This window comes from Eucyclogobius newberryi, unplaced genomic scaffold, assembly GCF_026437365.1.
Source record: "Eucyclogobius newberryi isolate DKJ021-1_F unplaced genomic scaffold, fEucNew1.0.hap1 SCAF_18, whole genome shotgun sequence".
In the NCBI taxonomy this organism is placed as follows: domain Eukaryota; kingdom Metazoa; phylum Chordata; class Actinopteri; order Gobiiformes; family Gobiidae; genus Eucyclogobius; species Eucyclogobius newberryi.
The window spans coordinates 17,500,762-17,522,355 of record NW_027315812.1 but is presented as its reverse complement, the minus strand read 5'-3'; the positions used below and the strand labels follow the sequence as shown (position 1 = coordinate 17,522,355).

Here is a 21,594-nt window from a genome sequence, read left to right as displayed (position 1 = left end):
CCGACATATTGTTTGCATTCTTACCGTGGCACAGGACTAAATATTGTATTCTGTGAAATCTTTGTGGCTTAACAGATAAAGTGTAAACTGAGCAGAGCACACTTAGAAATAACCAATCAACAAAGACATCAATGTACTTGAGTATCTTTGAGCCGCTGTGCTGTTGCAGTTGCAGCTGCGTGGCGACGGAGTGGCAGGCATGATGGAGTTGTGTGCTCACACTGATAGCATCTGTAAAGAGGCATCTCCCCTGGGCTAATGGGGGAGTGATCTTATTATAAAGCCCCTCAGCTCTGCTCTTTTCCTGCACAAGGCAACAGGCTAATGGGCCCAGCATCAGTCTCCTCTCTGTCTCCTCTCCTACCTTCCTGGCTTCCTACGCGTCTCCATCCCTCCTTCACTCGCTGATGCCCTGGATCAATATTGCTCAGTGCGTGCCCCTTACATTTTTCCTCTCAACATGCGCGGCCATAAATCAGAGCGTGCAGGAAGGATGCCTCCGCTCCAAAACATCTCAAGCAACAATCCTAGGTCAGGCGGAAAGGTGAGGACAGCTTAGCTAACTATCCCTCAGATAACATGCCCTCTTCTGTTGCATACATGAGACTTGTTTTTCCCTCCAAGTCAAAGGATGGGAAGGGAATAAATTAGACGGGCACATTAAGCTGTCACCCACTGTGGAACAATACAGAGAAGCTTTCAACATGTGAGCCTGACGATTATGTGAAGCCACGCAATGCACACAAACCGGTTAACTATTAAAGCAAGACAAATGTAGGTTGTTTTGGAAAGACATCGGACTAAATAGGAAATTATTTATTGGAGGAATATGAACAACAACTTGGTTTTATACATTTAAATGCAGACTATGGGATTTTGACGGAACAACCTCCCTTTAGTTATCTACGTTTTGCTGGCAAAGAAGTAAGAGTTTATCAAGTTCTATCTCTTGAGTTAGGGATGTCATATTTAACATTTTTGAGTCGGGAATTTTGATTATTGTTGGAAGATGCCTTACAAATTAACAGTGATTCACAATTTTTGACTCCTTGTCCAAACAACTGTGAAATCCTTGATTCTCTTTGATGTATATTGTCTCATAGATCACCATTCCTCAAGTATATGACCAGCTTTATTAAAAACATTTTCTGAATGATAAAGAACAGGTAACATGGCTTTAATAGGCAGATAAATGAATCGGGATCACGTAATTTTGCGTCTAAATCTCTCACGATTATAATTTTTTAGTTCTTATGATTATATTGGTACTTAAATCCTCAAAAATAATGAAAAAGTAAAACTGAAATCAGATTTAATTACCGGTATTAGGACCAAAACAGCATTATTTACCTCATAATGTTCCTGTTTAGGTGCATTAGTGAAGTAATACAAATAGCAGCAGTAGTTGTCATTTATCTAGGTCTTGAAATTGCTTGTATTTTGTAACTGCTTTATACTTCTATTTGAGTAACCTGTATATTTTTTACTCTGTCTTATTCTTTTTCAGGCACAGGTTCTAATGGGTCACCTTGTCTTCTCCCTAAAGTTTAGACTTACTTAAAAAGCACATTCGCAAAGAGGCGTTCAGTCATTCCTTTGGCACGTGGTCATCAAATATGAACTTTAAAGGAGCCTGTGCATCTGGGTTCCTCTCTGACTGTTACTCCCTGCTCCGCTGCTGCAGCTTATTTCCCCCATACCCTCCAAAGGCAAAAAACATTGACCTCACAACCTCAGTAACAGCCCCTGAGTGGCCATCTTGTCTCGCTATGTCCATCTTCTCTGTAGTCATGCTCTGAGTCACTTGACATTTTTACACTATAGCTTTTGCAACTGGACCAATGCAACCAAGGAGTATTTTTTTGCATGTGGAGATGATAAAAGTAGGAGACATCTTATAGATAACAACTTCATCCAATGGGGGCCACATATTTTGACAAAAGGTTGCGTTCATGTTCTAGAATTTGTCATGATTTCAGATGGAGGGCAGGGGCTAGTATAACTCAATGGGAGATTTATGATCCACAGATTTAGAATTTTCCCCACCATACTGTGCAGTTGAGGATCAGTAGTGTACATATCATATTATATATATATATATATATATATATATATATATATATATATATATATATATATATATATATATATATATATATATATATATGTATATGTGTATATCCTTTCATCCTTTCATTCATTTTCTACCGCTTTTTCTCGTTAGCGGTCGCGGGTGACTGGAGCCTATCCCAGTGACTTTGGGCCTTTATATGTATGTATGTATGTATGTATGTATGTATGTATGTGTGTATGTGTATGTGTATGTGTATATATATATATATATATATATATATATAATATTATATTTTGAATTATGAACTTCCAATTTGAATACATTGTAATGTATTGTGCTTTAGTGCTTTTCTGTTCTGTATCAGATACTTCTACCCTTACTGGTGGATTTAACCAATCATAATGAAGTGCGAGCTCCCAGAACATACATATAGCTTTAGTTACTTTTAAAAAGCTATATTGGGTGGCAGTAGCTCCATATGGTCATTTTCATAAACATCCTAGGTAGAGCAGTCGATCACAGCTGCCTCAGGTGAATATTGCCGTTGTGTCCTTACAAATTAACCGGCCTATATATATATATAGAGAGAGAGAGAGAGAGAGATCCACACCACTCCCTAGTAGAGAAGGAAAATGTTGAATATATATATAACAAACTGTTTTGACATGGTCTTTGGAGGCCTATACCCTATTTATTATGGTCACCTCAATATATTGCTTCCTGCGCAGCAACTTTTCAGTCCCAGTTCACACCTTATTCATTTTTAAAGGACATGAATAGTGGGGTCCTGGCGCCCTAAAACTCACAAACTGTTAAAACTGTGTAAAGCTTGATTTGAAATTTACGCCTTTGAGTCCGAGGTATTTCCAAGAGACTCAAACGCTTTCCCGCTCTAGACTGTAATTGTCCTGATTTACACCAGTGGCTTCAGAAACTTCACCTCCTCCCTTTAGCCAATAAACTCCATTGGTGCAACACAGGCAGACCATTCTCTTTCTGAAGAATACACTGATAAGTGGCAGACTCATAGCAAACAATGGCTTTTTCTATTGCAAGTAATCGCCCCGTAGAAGGAGGCACTGTGTTTTGGCAGTGGGTGCATCTGGCTTGCAGGCGTTCCCTTTCCTGGTCCATGCTCAAGTTACCTCTGGCCCATCACAGTACTGGCCCTTATCACACTGGCTGTTCTCAATAGGTACGGCCTGCACTAAGATTTCAGATCCCGGGACAGTCTCTGGGAGGGAACAGGTGTACCCTCTGTTTGTCTGTAGTAGGGGTCCCGCACTAGAAGCATGGGAAAGGGCAATCTCCGCACAGGTTCTGCCCCAGCGGACAGGTAACAGAGCGCCTTTCAACTCAGCTAAATTGGCATCCCTTTAGCCATGGCGGAAAAGCAAGAGGGAAGTTGAAAAAAGGGGAGCGGAAATTCGTTCAGTGATTCCCTTTTGGCTCGGAGAGTAAGGTGTTCTTACAATGGGAAAGAAGAGAAAGTATTTTGATATGTAAATGAGATAATACCTTGGCAGAACCCACTTTGCTGAAAGTACTGTATGTGCAGGTAATACAAATAAATATGAATGAAAGTCACCCGCGACCCTTGACGGGAAAAAGCAGTAGAAAATGAATGAATGAATGTCATTAAACGTTTTGCATTCATTCAATTACAATTGCTTCTATTGCTAAAAAAGAAATCTGGAAAAAAACTGCTTCTCCACTGATCTGACTTGTAGCCTGGCCTGATGGAGCCACCTGCTTGTCTCTATGGAGATAGATACGTTTAATGACATACCGTGTAACATTCCAGGAAAAGCAATAACATCTTCCCTCTACCCTCCACTAGAAAAAGTTACATAGTGAAGTGTAGAACCCCTCAAAATGTCCACTACTTTTATGTTGCTGTCTGTTTTATTCTGGCGAGCAACCGTTTCCCAGATCGAACCCTCGTCTATTGACTCAATGTCCATACAACCATTAAACAAAATAAGCAGAGATGATTGAACGAAACACGTTTTAATAAAATGAATTACAGCACCAATGATTTTATTTATTTGAATGCTGTAAAAGTTAACAAGATGATAGTTTTATGACCATAAATCTTATTGACAGCTCCGCGAGGCAATGCCATGATCTGATGTGGGATAAGAGGTGCAGTCGTATTGGTGGTGGAAGAGAGATGAAAAGAGGAGCAGAGTGCGCCCCCGAGCATTCAGCCCGTCTCGGTGACCCAGGATCAGTGCTGCAGGTGTGGGCCAGGTAAATATCTCTGAGGCTAACACCTTTAACCACTCATTACACCCTCATTTGTTTGAACTGTCAGCCAGGATTGACAAAGATGGAGATATGACTTAGAGCATAAGCCCAGAGGAATCGCAGTTTGGTCACATGTGTTGCATTTAACATTTTCAAGATGTTGAGTTGATTTGACAGTGCTTGAATGTCATTGAGAGAGAGCAAGAGAACAGAATAACTCATATGTTGATGTTGTTGACTGAAAGAAGCTACATTTAATCAAGTATTTTTCTTTTCTTTAATACAATATTTGTATTTGTGCCAGTGCCGATTAGGGATGAAAAGATAATGCAAATCTTACAGTACAATATTTTTTATCATGATATTCATTTCACGGCACGATATTTATTGCAATATTGTGGCGAGCCTTTAACAGAATTGTAGAAATGCTCCTGTTTCATTTCAATCATCACTGTCATATTCCAAATAATAAAGACATACAAGTGTTAAATTACAATTATTTCTTCATGTTGTCTGCACTGAAATAGAGCATAGGATCATGGTCTATGTAGTTCCCTCATTGGTTTTTTTAGCTATTGCTGCAAAATAACAATTTGGTCAAGCAGAGTAGCTACAATTCCATATATTGTGACACCCAATGATTTCACTGTGAGTCTTATGGCAATACAATATTACGATATAGGTTATTGTTACATCCCTAGTGCCAATATCTGTTCATACTGCAATGTTTGATGACAATATTTACCGTAGATGGTTTCATCACTAATCACAGTCACTACAAAAATGGCAGATCAATGATTTATTGTCTTGTCTTGAACTGTGTTGAGATCTTTTTTTATTTGGGTGAGTGTATTTTTAAGATATTTTTTTAGTACAGTTTTTAGTCAGATTGTTTTTTTTTTTTTAACAGATAGTAAATTACAAAACATTTCAAGAACAAAACCCGTCCCGCGGGTCTTCTCTCCTTTTCCCTCCCCTATCCACAGTGATAAAGCCGCGGATGCCATTTAAAGCAGTTTCCAGCTCCTAGTGGATTCATTTGCACTGACCCAGAATGCAGTATTTTCTTAACACAAGCAGCAGGCCGCTTTGATGTTATCTGCCTATCCAAACAGAGTCCGGCCGGCCGCCCCCACCCCGCCTGTGGCCGCAGCGGACCGGTCGATTAATCACTGTGAAGCCTGCAAGAGAGCGCTCATAAATCGCCCCTCTGCTCCTTAAACGCAGAGTCCCAGGGCACAGCGGCATCATTTATCAACACTCCGCTGTGGATGAGAAGTAAATAAAAGTCTGAATATGGAACACTAGAGCAGAGATCGCGGCCGGGCAAGAGCTCAGGCATATCCTGTGGTGTAAAGGTGAATGAAAATGTGTCCAGGATATGGCCCGTAGACCTCATTGCAGAGATTTTAGTTCTGTTTATTTTGCTTCAATGTAAGATTAAGTTGTGTTTTTCTGTGCCGTTTCAACATTTTTGCAACTCATCTTAATCGTAAATGGAGATGTACAGTGTTTCCATCAAATGCAGAATGATAATTATTTCTGTGTAATAAAAGGTACATTGCATTTGGGCTTCAAATAGTTCATCGATTAATCACAACTTGTCATCTATTGATATAATGGTCACCTAATACAGTCATTGACCCATCATTATCAGTTCAATTTACAGACTCCAAAACATATCAAATGCTTTTAAGATGGATAGATAAATATCAATATTAACTAGGACTTAACTAAATATTAAAAAAGGAATTTCAAAGCAACGTGTCAGAGAGCAAGAATTACATCAAAATGACACATGTAAATTTTGTGTTTTTGATGAAAACGTATTTGTGTGTGCTCCATCACATAGTCCTCAAACGGAATCACTATCTTCATCTGGGTAAAAATCTAATATTCACAGCCAGGCTTTCCCAGTCTAAACAACTGAATGATTTAATGAAATAATGATTGCTAGATTAATCATTTAGCAAAAATGATTGTTTGTCGCAGCCCTACTTTTAGAATTTCTAAAAACTTGTAAGCAAATAAAAAGTATTGTTACTTTTAACTCTATTATCTTTTAGAGATATATTTGTAAAATGACTCATAAAACATTTCCGAAGGATGCTTCTACTGAGTGAGCCAATCAAATACCATAACAAGAACTGATTTTCCTTTAAAATCGCCACTGCCCATTGCTCTCATTGTTATTTCTTCTCATAGCTGATGTCCAGTGTCCAGATGTGCTGGTTTCCTGTGAGAACATGGCAGCCTTAGAGAGCAGTATCTCCATCATCAGCCCTCCTCAGGCCTGTCCTCACACGGACACTCACAAAGTCCACTCGAGACGGATGACAGGGATACAAAGGCAACACAGGTGGATGACCACACACCACCTGTACCACCACTGGAGCAAAAGAGTCTGGGGAAAAAGATAATTTTCATTTGAAGGTGGGTCAGCTGTGTCCTAACTATTTTGATCTTTTACTATACCATGGATCTGTCGGTCTACTTTATCTTTATTCTGGCCATCATATTTCTCTCCATTGAATTTCTACTTTACCCACCTTTGATTTCATTTTCCTATACATCCTTGACAGTCATGTTACAAGAGAGCCTGTTTGACCTCCATAGAAACAGAACATACAATGATTAATAAATTGACACAAAAGAGAGTAAAGTAGTCAAGAGTCTAGCCTTGAATATGTTATACTTTGGTCACAGCTAACCTCATATCCATCATCAGCAACAGTAAAGGATTGTCTCCAGTGTCACAATAAAGCAACTTACATCAAATGTGACCCCAGTCTCCTCTTTCCTCTAACAATACCTTTTAATAACGATATGGTCTGTCACGCTGCATCTCGCGATTACACGGCCTCCTTTCAAGAGGTTTTGCCTTGACCAAGATGGATCTTTCTGTTGGACTGGCGTTCGTGCCCAACCTTTGAACTGGTGGCAGTGTTTTAGTGCCATGACCCCCCTATTTTCCCTTTCCTTCATGTTTTGAACTTTCAGGCAGACAGAACAATCCCTGGATCAAGTTTTCTAGCACGCAGAATTGAGACTGGTGCCATAAGAGAACCGAACTTATCTGCTTTCTTCACTGAGATCCGTGAATGTAAAGGTAGTAAAAAACGGTAAAGCTGTTGTTTTCTATGTATGATGTCACGAAGCACACATTTTCAAATTGGACTCAACCCAGACTAAAACAGGTACGAGTTCAGTATGGGTTAAAACCAGCATGAAACCGAGTCAAAATGGGGCTAAAAAAAAACACTAAACCAGGACTAAATCAACACAAAACCAAGACTAAACCAGCACTAAATCAGGACTAAAACGACACTATACAAAGACTAAACCATTACCAAACCAGCACTAAATCGGGACTAAGTAAGGCTACTTACTTAGTTAAAGCTAAAACAACCTAAGTGACCGTTTACTCATCAAATTTGATCTATAAACAAAGAGGGACTAAAATTGGAACACAAACTGACTCCATAAAATCAATTAGCCACCTTTTCACTTTTGTGTTCACTTCCCATGCCAGAGTTGGAAAACCACTGCTGTAGAATAAAATTGAGCTGATGGGAAACATTTGTAGTGGCCACAATGTACCAGATTGAGTTGATCCAGTGCTTGGACATGACAGGAAAAGCACGTAGTCCGATAGAGTGAAAAGCTTGCTGAAGGGACAGTGTTGGCTTATGATCAGTGCAGATAAGCTTCCATGTGTATACATGTGCTGAAAACCTCCTAGGTCCAAATACCAGCAGGAGATTCCCCTAAAATAGACGTACGCATATGTTAAGTCTGCTGTTCTTGCAAGTGCTGAGGAAATTGACATTCCTTTCATGCTGTGATTCATTCTTGACAAAATTCCTTTCCATTTCAAGTTTTCATCCATTCGTTCTCGTTTTTGCACTAGAGCCTTGCAATTACAGCTTAAATCAGGGCTGCACTGGTGAATTGCAGGGTTAAAACTTATATGGGCAATAACAGGCAACTCTAACTTACTAACTATTGGCTAGGGGCAATTTAGAGTCACAATTTCATCTCAAATGTGTGAGAAACGTTGAGAGAGTGCAGTAGGACAGATGGGCACTGACTAGCCAGGAAACATAAACCAAACAGACATTACTAATTAGCTTGAACTAAAATGTACATAATTTCTGAAGAGAACGAGGGCAAATAGTTAAACATGTGAGGGGTCTGATGTTACTCTGGTGTAATCTATAGGCCTGTCCGACGAAGCCCTGACTCTTGAGTGCCACCCAGTGCCAGAGGTGCCAGGAGAAAGTGCAGAGGTAAAGGAAGAGGGAGGGGAATAAGAAAAGCGGGCGAGGAGTGAAGAGGTCAGGCTGGCTCGATGCTATCGCAGTGTCTCGCCTCTGAGGACTTGACAGAGGCACAGAGCTCAAAGTATCATATGAACACACTATAGAGACCGGTCGCTTCACATTATGTCCCCTTTTCTTTTCTACTAAATGCAATTTCCAATGTAAAAAATAGATTTTTTCTTTGGCCTTCGTTTTCTTTTCCATTGCCTTTTTTTAAAACGATCATAGACACTTTTTGATTTGAACACCTCTAGAAAATAAACAACTGAACTAGAGACAATCTGTTTTTTGCGGTTCAATTAATCTAGCATTTACCCCTGTTTCAGTTGTTATTTTGGCAATTGTTCGCTGGCCATTTTACTTAGAGTAGTCCATAATTAAGGCATTCTGAGCCAGGTGGAAAACCCATAGATCTTTAAACAGTCTTGTGAGCCCCATGTTCACAGACAGCTCACATAAGAGTCCAGTTTACAGGGCAAAGCAGCTGCACAGAGACACCGCGCCGAGCCTCGTCACCTTGTAAACCACACGAAAGAGAGCGATGTTTGTGTGTTATAGTTGTACACCAGAGACAGGAGCTGGACTGAGAGGGGCCGCTAGACTGTATCATGCGAGGCTTCATAAAAATCTGGAGCCGTAGTATAAGATGCATGAAGTAGTTCAAATGTGCATCGTGTGTCAGTGGGGTTTCAAATAAAATGTCATGCTGCGCTCTGCATTTCATGAGACAAGGGCAAGGTAATATGATTGAATAAAAAAAAAAAAAAATCTAAATATGATACCCTTCCCCGTAGCAATTATTTTCTCCAAGTAAACTAATAATTAATTGAGGTTTTTAAATTTTGCAATTGACTGAACATATTCCTAAAGCTGCTTGATATTTGTACTCAGGGCTGTGTGATATTAACAAAAATGAATATCTTGATACTTTTTGGAGTATCCCGATAATGATATTCAGACAATATGATGTCAAATCAATAGAAATGTTAAAACATGTCTTCAAAGGTTTACGCATAAGACAAATATGAAAAGACTGTAAAATGAATATAAATATTAAAATATAACTTCATAATCTTGTTTGAAAGATTACAACTTTTCCCCCTATAATAAATGATTACTATAAATGATATGCATGATATTAAAATGTAGCATATTTTCAAAACAACTGTCACAATATCTTCTATTTTCTGATACATAGTTATATGTTCTGCAGCCACTCCTCGCGTCTCATCTCTTCCAATAGTTCTTAGACAGTGTTATTAGCAATTAGACTTTGTCTGCCGCCACTTAAAAGTGAGGAAAATCAGCTGGAGTACAATTGTATCACAATATTTCAAATTTCTTATCATCCCCATACTGTATATATCGCAATGTATCATCTGTGATATGATATGGAACAGCCTTATAATCTATTCTCTCTTATGTTGACATATCATTTTTGCCGTGAAGCCCTAAATGAGCGTAATCCCCCTGGCTAATTACACTTCCAACTAAGCAACTAATAGTAATTATCGTTGCAGAGGAGTGATTGGATCTAATCAAGTGCAGATAGAGTGAGTAAACACATCATTTAACATGGACACTTTATGAGCACTCATTATTTAATAATTATGGTGATTATGCTCCCATGAGGCTTTGGGCTGTGGCTTCATTACAACAATCTTTAATGCCACATGCCAATGCAGAGCAGCTTAGGAATGTATACAATGAATGCAGGGTAAGAGCGAGTAATGGTACTTTCTAATGGTATTATGGATTTACTAAAGCCATGCAGCAGTACTTGAGAAGTCAAAACTCTAGCCAGAAGGTGCTTTAATGTATAGTTATGACAAGTTTGAAGAAAAAGGAAGAACAAGACAAATAGAAATGTAACAATTAATGACGTTATTTAGTTGTGTCATCAGCATAAATCTTAAATCAGTCATCAAGGTAGTGACAGTGGGAACAAGAAGATGGATGATCAGCACCTGTAACATTCAGTCCCAGCCCGGAAAGAGAGACACTCACTCATTATTTCCGTCTCTTCTCATGTGTTGCTGTGTCTCTCTCTCTCTCTCTCCTTTCTCTCTCAGCCTTGGGAAACCCCCGGGGGCCTCTCAGGGCTGTCCTTGGAGCCTGTGTCTGTGCGCCTCTGTCCACACGGGGTCAGTCCCCCTCCGCCCCGTCCCGCTTTGATCTGACACTCTCTGATGGGCTCTCAGATGGGTGCGTGTGTGGTGGTGGGACAGGGGGTGGGCCGGGGTCACCACAGGTCAAGGGTCAGTGTCCATCTCTGCTGTCGGGTGCTGCTACCGCACACTTCATACTGACCTGGAAAGTCTATGTCGTTTTTGGGATAATCAAACCCAAACATGCTTCCATGGTGTTTCTGCAAATAAGTATTTTTTATGTACATTATACAAAGAAGAACTTGGCAGAAAAAGTTACATTTCTTTTAGGGGTCAACATTAAGTAATAATTCACTGCAAAACATGTGTAAAATAATTTGATTTATTTATATGTTTTGTATGGGTTTTTTCTTCATAATTTATACTTTTACTTTCATTTATTTATAATTACTGCAAGTGCTTTTGTGGTTCAGTTCAGTTTCAGTTTCATAGCTTTTTGGATTTTTAGGAGCGGTGGGAGGAATATGAAAATACCCACAATATCAAAATTGTTGTTATTTTGAAGATAATGCAGGTATTGCGCATGATATTGCTTAAAGAATTTGTTCCCAACATTTTATCTGTCTCAAGTCTCTCCTAAGATTCGTTGCAATTTTTGTCCAAAACTCTCCTAAAAGAATGCAAATTTACAACCACTAACATGAATACAACAAACACTGGTCTAGACGATTTACCAGTTTGTCAATATGGCCCACCCCCATCGTCTACTACTGTGTCTCATATCTACCCGTACTATCATCGGACTGTGCACTGCTCACTTGCAGCCAGGACAGACAAAGTAATGAACATGCCATCTGATCTAGTCTCCTGGGACCTGCACACACTGAGCGCTGACGCTGACACGCACAGGTGATCCATCAACCGCCTCTAACTGGCCACTGTCAGCTGTGCCACTGCTGATGCCGACCCTGAAGGTTGACTCTCAAACCACATTATATTATTATATTGCCCCAAGTGTTACATGACAGAATCCATCCACAAGGGTCACAGGCCAGTATATGCTTAGGCCTCTAATCTGATGTAAATAAAAAGTACTACACGGGCAGAGCGCCAGAGAATTAGCTTTTTTTCTATTATATGTTCATATGTCATTATAAAATGATGAAAACGTATTTTATTATTGCAAGTAAATGACAAGTGTTTATTTATTTATTTATTCTATTCTTTTTATGATGTCCAGTGTAGAAATGTTTTGTTAATAGTTGAAAATTAAAGGATATGGTTAAATTTGTAGCTTTCATCTTAATTTTAGTGATATGTTTGAAATTGCATTGTGTAGCTTCTGTTGGTAGAGGGCTTGCCACTTCTTTGTCTCCATGGAGATGTTATTTCCATGGACACAAGTGGGTGATGCCATCAGGGCAAGTTACAGGTTGGCTCTGTGGAGAAGCGACCCCCTCACTGTAAGAATGCATGTTTTTCGAGGTGTTTTTGAGCAAATTGCTTAATGTTATTGTTCTGTAATTGCATTCCAGGTAAAGCAATAACATCTCCATGGAGACAAGCAGGTGTTGTACCCTTGCACAAAGTTGCATAGTGCACTTTTAAACTAAGTAGTGCTATTGTTTGATGTTGAATGTTGGTTTTCTTCTGCACCTGCAAAGTGAATAATTTGCTGTAAACACTTAAAAGAGATTTCCAATAACTGAAGGTCTCTTTTCCACTCAGACTTTTACACTGTCACGTTCTGTGCGAGCACCGTGAAATTCCCTTGATTTCTGCTTTGGTCACAAAGAGTTCACGCTCTGGGTTTTGGGTTGATTTGGGTTTTGGTTTGCTTTGATAGAATATTAGCTTGGCAGGGTCAAAGGTCACAGAAGGGTCTGCCAAAATAAGAGTTATGCTTGGTATCAATTTCCCACATGACCATTATTTAGTCTGTCAATAAATTGGAAAGTTCCATCTGTACTTCCGTAGGAGGATAGTCACTTTCAAGCTTTTTGGCTTTTCTTCTCATTTCTTCCCTCTTTTTGGCTGTGTTCCTTTTTGTGAGTACTTTTGATGTGGGTTGGATAGGTCTGGAGGCGATGTGTCAGAAGAATGATAAAAGTCTCATAATAAGCTGGTTAAAAACGTCTAATCCGTGTTTCGCAGGTGCCCCGGCAGAGGCTCACTCACAGAGGAGCTGATGACAAAGGGCCCCCATGCAGACTTATTGTGGCCCGGAGAACAATATGGAGACTGTGAATGGGCTAATCCCTCCGGACCGCTGACAGGTAGAGACCTAGGGGGACTCGTTTCTCTGCCAGGGCTGGGTCGCAGTGTGTACGACAGCGATGGGAAAAGCCCTGGCCACTTACACTTATAGCCTGTGAAGCCGTAGCCCAGAGCACAGAGCAGAGGAGAAAGACATTGTGAAAGGGAAAATATTATCTCCATTGTGTGTCTATGGGAGTCTTTGTAATGTCAGAAGATGAGCCAAGGGAGAGTCAGCCACCAGAGGGAAGAGTGAGAGAGCAGACTCAAGACATATTCACACGCCACTGTCGCAAATCAACCTGTCCTGACCTCAAAGTTGAAGATAAAGTTTTAATATTTTATAAAAGGGTAAGACAAGACACAATTCTCACAAGACGAGATGAGATTTTGACATAAATTTGGTTCAGTTCACAAGCCACACAATTTCTAATTTATTTTATTGTATATTTGTGCTTCCATTGTAGCCATTGTACACACATTTTCCACATGTGTGCGCAACCAGATTTTTTACCATTTTGTACATAGAGTAAATGTGGCAAACAATTGCACTGTAGTTTCCTGCCTTGGTTGACCAGTCAGATGGGAGAACCCAAAAACTATAGTCAAATCTGGCAAATTGTGTTATTTGTTGTGGTATTAAAATTCATAGATGGTGATTGATGATGAGCACAGTTATTTCCACTAACTTGAGCTGGTGTTGTCATGTCAACCATATTGAATAGTTTGACTGGAGAGTTCACATAAGCTCGGTCTGGAAAACGTCAAGGAATGTCCCACGGGTGTCTCCCAATTGCAGCTTTAGGACTTTTGGCTACCATTGTTGTGTTGATCAATCTTGGCCCTTGACTATCTCCAACTGATGTCGTAGTCATTAATCCAGTATCTTCTATATCTTCTCGTATGTCAGATTGTATGAGCCATTGTTATTCACATTCTCACTTTTAAAAAGTGACATGTTCCCTTCAGTCTATAGAGGTATACTGAAGGAGGCGTGATTGTTGTGGCCCACAAACGTTTAACTATTAAAGGGTAGAGGCTGAATATATCTTGCAGATCCTCCAGAATCTTCTGACTAATTATTGCACATATGTAATCAGACATGTTGTTTTGTATTTTTCATTATAATGGTATATGATGAGGAGCTTTGTTAGTTTTGTCTTAAATATATCAATTGGATCAATTTCAAGCCAAAGGAGTAATTTGGGCTTTTTTTTTAACCTATTTAGAACAATTATGCACCTGCTTTAGCACACACTCCTTGAGGCAGCAACAACACAAAAACACAGGTTCATTGTATTGGTAAAACTATCTCAATAGTGTAAATGCCTTTGTGTGAGAGAAGTAGTCCAGGGAGGCACCGCCCTGTGCCTGTAAACAGGGCAGGACACCCCACATGCCCCTGGAGCACAAACAAATATCTGTTGTCAGGCTAGACTATACTATACACCAGGACGGACAATAGATGATGAGAGTTACTTTGTTTCAAAGATGAAGAGTACTGAGAATTTGTACATACAGACCCTTAAATAATATCCCATAAGTACTACAACTTCAAATAACTGTTTAGAGTTTGAGATACATTCAACATATACTGTACACAAAGAACTATCTCCGCCTTTTATATGGGGCTAAAACTACACATCTTTATATATTCATATAATATATGAATATATAAAGATGTGTAGTTTTAGCCCCATATTTGTTATTGATTTGTCGTTTTATTATTTATTAACTTTGACTAACTAACGATATTCTGTATTGCACTCAAAGAACGTCATACACTATAACAAACGTAAGCGTTCACAAATACATATGGATAATGATGATGCTGTCAACTCAAATAAGACTTATCTTTGACCATAATATTTCTGTGTTAAAAATGACACGACTTGATAATTTACACATTTAAAGGATCAATATCGGAGCCAAAATGTATCGTAAAAGCGTGCATCTTTCCTTATGTTTTTCTTTGACCTTCCTTTTGAGTCGGCGGAGTTCATCCTGCCACAAAGAGCCCCTGCCCTCCAGAGACCCTCACTGACAGTGCTGTTACTGTAACCCAATCACCTCTAACAGTGTGTCGTGTGCAGAGGAAGTGACACGCACAAGACAAACCCGTCTCTCTGTCTTTCCGTCTTCCTGCCATTTACAGATCCATTCACCTGAGGGCAACCATACACACTGATCTATGCATACGCCATACAGTAGTGTGGATGAATACGCTTTTAACAGAAACCACCAGTGTCAGGGGAAAACGGCTTTTTCATTTGTATCTTATTGACCTGGAGGTTTGCACGGCATTATTAGACTCTGAAAATAAACTCAACCACATCCTTAGAACAATGGCACTTCAGTCTGCACCAGAAATGTATGGATTTCAAACTAATGGATCTAATTCTCAATTTAAATGAATGTTTGATATTCAGCAATTTGTTAATGTAGACGCTTCAACAAGTCATGTAATTGAAGAAGCCATGTCTTCACTTATGGTGATCAGACAAGTCACATATCAAATCGATCTAACTTAAAAACTATTTAAAAATGTATTCACGTTTATATTTCCATGTCTGCCCATCTATCCATCCCCCCATCCATCCATTGATCTATCATCTATTTATCTTTATCATTTAACATATTTATATATATATTTTTTTGGTAGATAATACTGCTAAAACTCATACATGACTATTTACTTGAATAAAATTAATGTTAAAATCTCAAAGCACTAGTTTTTAGGTAGTTATTACAGACATTTTCCAACAGCTTACAGATTTATTTGATTATGAATATCATTAATTGGCGCTATTGAGGATAACTAATGCTGATTCCTTCATTGATAGACACGATGAACAAATGATATAGGGCTGAAGATGTATAAACATGAAAAAGCTGGGATTTAAAACCAAAACACAGTTTCAACCTTAAGAGCTGTCCCAATACCACTGCAGGATTTACCAGAAACCAGCATAAATACCAGAATAAATCAGCATGTACTTTAAAAACACAGGATAAAAATATGTTTACACAGATGTCTGTATCATTCAGTTACCTTTTGCAAGACAAACACATTCTTAGGCCACTTCCTCCAGTCCAGTCCTGGGTCTGCTGCAGGCCTTTGGAATTCCCTGGAAGTTCATGGATGTGACTTGGATTTGGTCCACTTTTCCACCACAATAATCATACTTAATGCTATTTAAATTTTAACCTTTTCTTGAGGGTTGACAATTGTAAGTTCAAAGGTCAACATTTCTGTGCCTGAGAAGAATTTTTCCTCAAAAACGGCAGTAGAAAGTCAGAAAGCAGGAAACCTATCCCTATTGGGAATGGTTGTACATTCGGCAAACATGATTGAAATAGTTAGGGATTTACATATCCCTGTGCTCATTAGTGTTATTGAGTGACTGGATGAATAACAAACACAGACTGAGTGGGTTTGGAGAGCTCAAAGCGCCCGGCTGGACTCGTGCCGACTGTTAGACCCAGAGTGAATGGTCCTGGGGCAGCTACAAAGGCAGCCTCTCTGAACCCCTGGTGTTGGCTTTGGACCTCCAGTTCCTTCCTGTTCATGGAAATTCATCCACAAATGAAACATACTGCGGACAGAGCCAGCGGAGAGAGAAGGAAGTTGGATTGTGTTGACTTGTGCTTGCTGACAATGCAATTGAGCATTTTTCAGCTGGGGTCATCTCTGGGATGATTAGCAGTGAGATATGAGGAGCTCTGGAGGAGAGAAGGTCAGGCTTAAACATCAACAAGAAAACCTCAAACTAGTGTGACCATTGTGACCACTGTGGGCTTATACTGACCTCTGCTGGACACAAATACTTTTGCATCTCTTGTACCTGTACACACACCAGCAACATGATGGTTAAAGACATTATTGATTATATTTATTTTTCTAAACACCTAAAAGGAACTATTGTTTGTGGGAAGTACACTTTGATCTACAACCTTTATTTTTAAGGCGAAACACTGCAGGTGAATAGGAAACAAACAAGATATCAATTTGAAACTTTTGTTGTTTTCTCACATAAATCTAAGACAAGTATATCCAGTTTTACATCATGCTGTGTTTATATTTAGAAATAAGGTATTTTGTGTGTAAAAACATCCCAAGTTGCACATATTTGGAAGTTTTTAAGTAAATATATCTGACTGAAATTGGCCTGTAAAAAAAACAAAATTTCGCCTATTTTTATTATTTGTTTTAAGATTAAATCGTGTATTCAGTTTGTTGTGTGAAGGTGCTACTTTAAAGGCTTCTCCCTACCAGAGAAAAAAAAATGCATTTTAACAAAATTTCCTTTGAAGTTTCAATGTGTATTCAGTGATATAATTAAACATCTTTAGGAGCAGATTAGACTCTTTTGTTGTTTCCATATGATAGCCTATTATGCTGAGTGAGCAAACTGACCAAAAAATGAAACAAATGACTAAAGTGATTTGCATCTTTTGTTAAATACTTTCCACGTGAGTCTAAATTTATAATACTGCTTTGCTTTTAAGATACCAGACACATTTTGACGTGTTTGTTTGAAGTGCATATGAATGTAAAGATGCTGGTAATGGTATGCTGTATTTTCCATTTACAGCTTGTTTGCAGCTTTTGGAATTCAGGCCCCTTGCATTTGAGAGAGAAGCCCTGAATGTTGCAACGTTGTCTCTCCTTCTGTTTTGGTTAATGGCACCACATCCTGCCCCTGAATAGTTTACATTGTATTTCATTAGTGCCACTTGTGAAGTAAATGGAGTAAATATGGCAGAGTGTGAGAAGTGGCCTCATTAGTCAGTATCAGTGAGTGGCTTTGCCCTCCATGTCCCAGGAGAGGAGACTTCTGGGAAATCCACTGACGGGCCAACAGCTGCAGGCCTCCAGCAAACTGATGAAAACTACACTCTGCTTTTCTCGCACGTGTTCACTTTTTAACTACAATTGTACAGTATATTCAATGACTTAATTATTTCCGGCCATAGTCAGCTCTTTGAAATCCTTCTGGTTAATTTGCATAATGACAACTAGTTGTTATTGTGCAATTGTGCAAACACAATTGCTTAATATACATTGAAAAAACACATGCACATTTAGAATTAGTCTTCACCAATAATTCTCACAGTTTCAAGTAAGACAGTGAGCCACTTTCATAGCTTATGATTTTGCAGAGCATCACACACCCTCTCATTCTCACCTTTCTGCAGAAAACATTGTGTAGATTGCTCTCTATAAATTAAGATTTTTAAATTTACTTTGCAAAATGTACTCAACTTATTACTTATCCCCCAACATTTTATTCAGTCCATTCAGGTAACTGCAAGCCTCAAAGAGTGACCTCAAATCAAACATGGTCCTGCAGTCAATGTCAGTCTTGATTTTCCCTCCATCTCTACTATTTTCATGGTTTTTCCTCAACAAAAGGATCAAAAGAAGCCAATTCACTCGCTGTCAGCCCGGTGTCCATGTGTGACTTGGTATCTGTCAAGGAGAAGGAATCACTCTATCTTTCAAACTTTGGTGTTATGTCTACGCCTGGGCCAAAACCACATCTGCTGAGAGACACAGAGGCAAGCATCTCCTGCTGGCAGAAAATCAATTTAATGTGACACAAATCTGAGTGTAGATAGTGTAGCCGGCTCTGTACCAAAGACATTTTTATTCTCTGCAGTGTGCACAAAATGAGTGGAACAGCTGCATCTCATGTCCACTACTTCTCTAATCCACTGTCACGGTCTTTTGTTCTGTGTGTTGATGGAAATATAATACTGCACAAAGTTGGAGGGATATTATATTGTAAGCATATATCAAAGCAATAAATAAATGTTTGTTTTACAGGAACAACATAACGCCTTACACAATATGCAACAGAGTAATGAAAGAACCAATGATGGGAAAGTGAACAGAAAATACATTTAGAAGCTGCATTCATGTATTAAACTTTATACTACCCATTTTACATGTTACATGGCAGTCTCTGTATTCAAGAGAATTGCGGTGAATGGGTTAAACCATAATAGAAAGTGTCACAAAGAGTAATGGATGTCCCACACACAGGTCCCAGTCCAGCAGATCTATGCAGTTGCTCCACACAGTCTCCCAGAGGAGGACACTTCTAAGGAGTCTTCTGAACGCCCACTCATCATGAACGGCCAGGTCTGCTAAAACACAAAATATCACACATAAATGAACACATTTTTAAACAAACTATGCCAGCTGGCTCCTGCGACAGCTTAAGTGGACTTGTAGAGCTGTAAGGCTGATATGGTTTGAACTGCAGCAGGTGCACATTGCCGTCACTATCACCTGTATGTACCATTACGTAGCATAAGAGCAAAATGTAATTGTACTTGCAATGTATAAGGTGCTATATCTTTAGTGTCACCTGTGTGAAACATGCGGTCCATACCAGAGCGACTGGATGAGGGAAGCTGTCCAGGCGCTCCTCCTGCAGCAGCTGGCGGAGGTGACATATGTAGCTGGAGGCCAGACGCAGTGTGTCCAGTTTGGACAGTTTGGTGTCGGCAGGAACCCAGGGCAGGCTGGTTTTGAGTCTGAAAAAGGCTCTGCTTAGTACTCTCATCCGCGCTCTTTCACGGGCATTAGCTGCATTTCTCTGCGTCTGACGTGAGTCCTTGTGTGCGTGAGCCTTGGGTGCTCTGTGTTCCTCCCTGATGTCCTCCAGGTGTTGACTGGAGCACCTGTTGTAGCAGGTGCCCTTTCTCGTGCTTCTTCCCAGGGCTGTGGCTATCCTTCTGTGCCGTTTGCCGCAGCCCTCAGCGTCACTTCCAAACGAACCTGTAGACATGACTGCTTGAACCCCCCCAAAATGCAATACAAATAACTGTAACTATACTTAAATTCCTCAAGAAAGTAAAAAAAATAACAAAGCATTTAAGATTCACAAATGTATTACTAAGTGCTCATATTGTTAAGGTAAGAGAAATGTCAGCCATCAACTTTAGTAAGTTGCATCTTAAATACATGTATCACCAAATACCCCAGCGCTGTGCAGCCCCTCCAATTTAAGCACCCGGACTTGGCATCTGTACGCAGTATTTCTCCTCCCCTTTTTTGAGCTACCATGACCTCAGCACTGGGTCTCCTGTGAAAGAGGTTCAAGGGCATCTTCACTTCATACACCATTTACATCAAACTAACCCTTATTTTAAAATAGATATTTTGTCTTCAGGAAGTGCAGCTATTTTGCAATCTTGCCGACAAAATCATTCATAATCCTATCTATAAATGGGGTCAGTATGTGGCCTGTTAGCCGCCTTGTTTGTAAATAGAAAACTTTATCATAAACCTGTCTTTCACTATTGCAGCACAGATGTGTAGCAAATAGAAATGTCTTGAGGACCTTATCAAAAGTGCCTAATCCTCCGCTGGTTTCACAGAGGGATTGGGTTTCTGCACATGGAGCGGCATTTCACACGCAGCCTCCGTCCACGGCCCACAGCTGTTGGAGGTTCCCATGACATCTGGTGCACTGGCATGGCGAGGGTGTGGCAGACGAGCCATCCTGAGTCCAGAGTCCTGAGTGAGTCCAAGCCTTACATATTGTTGTTTTATCTAGTTCAAACATTTTACAATCGTCCTATAGTGCTGTTTAGTGAAACTTTGCATGTGCAAGTGTGACCTGTGCAAGTACAGGAGCTGTAGACCTGGCAGTCAAGAAAACAAGACACAAGAAAGGTATTTTTCCCCCCAGTCAGAATCATTTAATGATTCAAAGGGCTGCAAGATTAATCACAATCTAACCGAACTCTCAATTTGCACATTGCTTTCATTCAAATTTTGAATGAAAGCAATGTGCAAATTGCAAAGACTGCAATTTCCTTCAGAAACAATAATATATCCTGTTTAATTAGGAATAAAAGATGTTTACCCTGCAGTTAGATCTGCAAATTGGAAATATAACTGCAATTGTGATAGCCGTAAATCAAAATAAATTTAGTTAACTAAAAAAACATTGTCTTGCATATATAGTATCCAACTTACACCACAGTCATGTGCAGTTGGCTTTACAAGACACACCACTCTCCTATTGCAGAAATGTAACATTATTTTAGAAAAGAGATAAGTATTATTTTGTTGATGCTTTCAGAAGATATTTGACTTCACAATGTTCAATCCCAATTTCTCAATTCCAATTTAATATTTAACATAGGGTAGACCTACATACAGTATTCTATCTGTTAGTACAGTATGTTCCAAATACTGTAAACTCACATCACAATGATCACTGAAATATACTTTACATTCACATACCAATGGATTTCCCTATGGTGGGACACAATGGAATCTATATCATACGTGTACCTACGGCAGGCAGCTCACAGTGCTCAAACTTCACCAGACCTAATCCAGGACCACATTCTCGTGATACACTTGAAGCCAGATTTCATGCACTTTTCACGCAGGCACTTGACATCAGACAAAGTACAGCTCACAGTTAAAGCCGCGGCCATGGTTTAAGTTTTAGCTGCAGTAGTGACTCAAAAACAGGACTATTCTAAGTCTAAATTATGTCTTCACTAGTGCGAAACAACGACAAACCCAAATGACTTTATCTTGAGAAAATATTTG

At 39.5% G+C, this 21,594-nt stretch overlaps 1 protein-coding gene across 1 annotated transcript; it reads right to left on the bottom strand.

Moving 5' to 3' along the window:
* Positions 1-19,019: 19,019 nt before the first annotated feature.
* On the bottom strand, positions 19,020-20,388 carry msc (musculin (activated B-cell factor-1)). The gene is made up of 2 exons (XM_072451351.1): positions 19,412-20,388; positions 19,020-19,163 (listed from the first exon to the last, which is right to left on the bottom strand). The coding sequence occupies exons 1-2, from the start codon at positions 19,808-19,810 to the stop codon at positions 19,077-19,079; spliced, it is 486 nt and encodes a 161-aa protein (XP_072307452.1). The 5' UTR covers positions 19,811-20,388; the 3' UTR covers positions 19,020-19,076.
* Between the last annotated feature and the right edge of the window lie 1,206 nt (positions 20,389-21,594).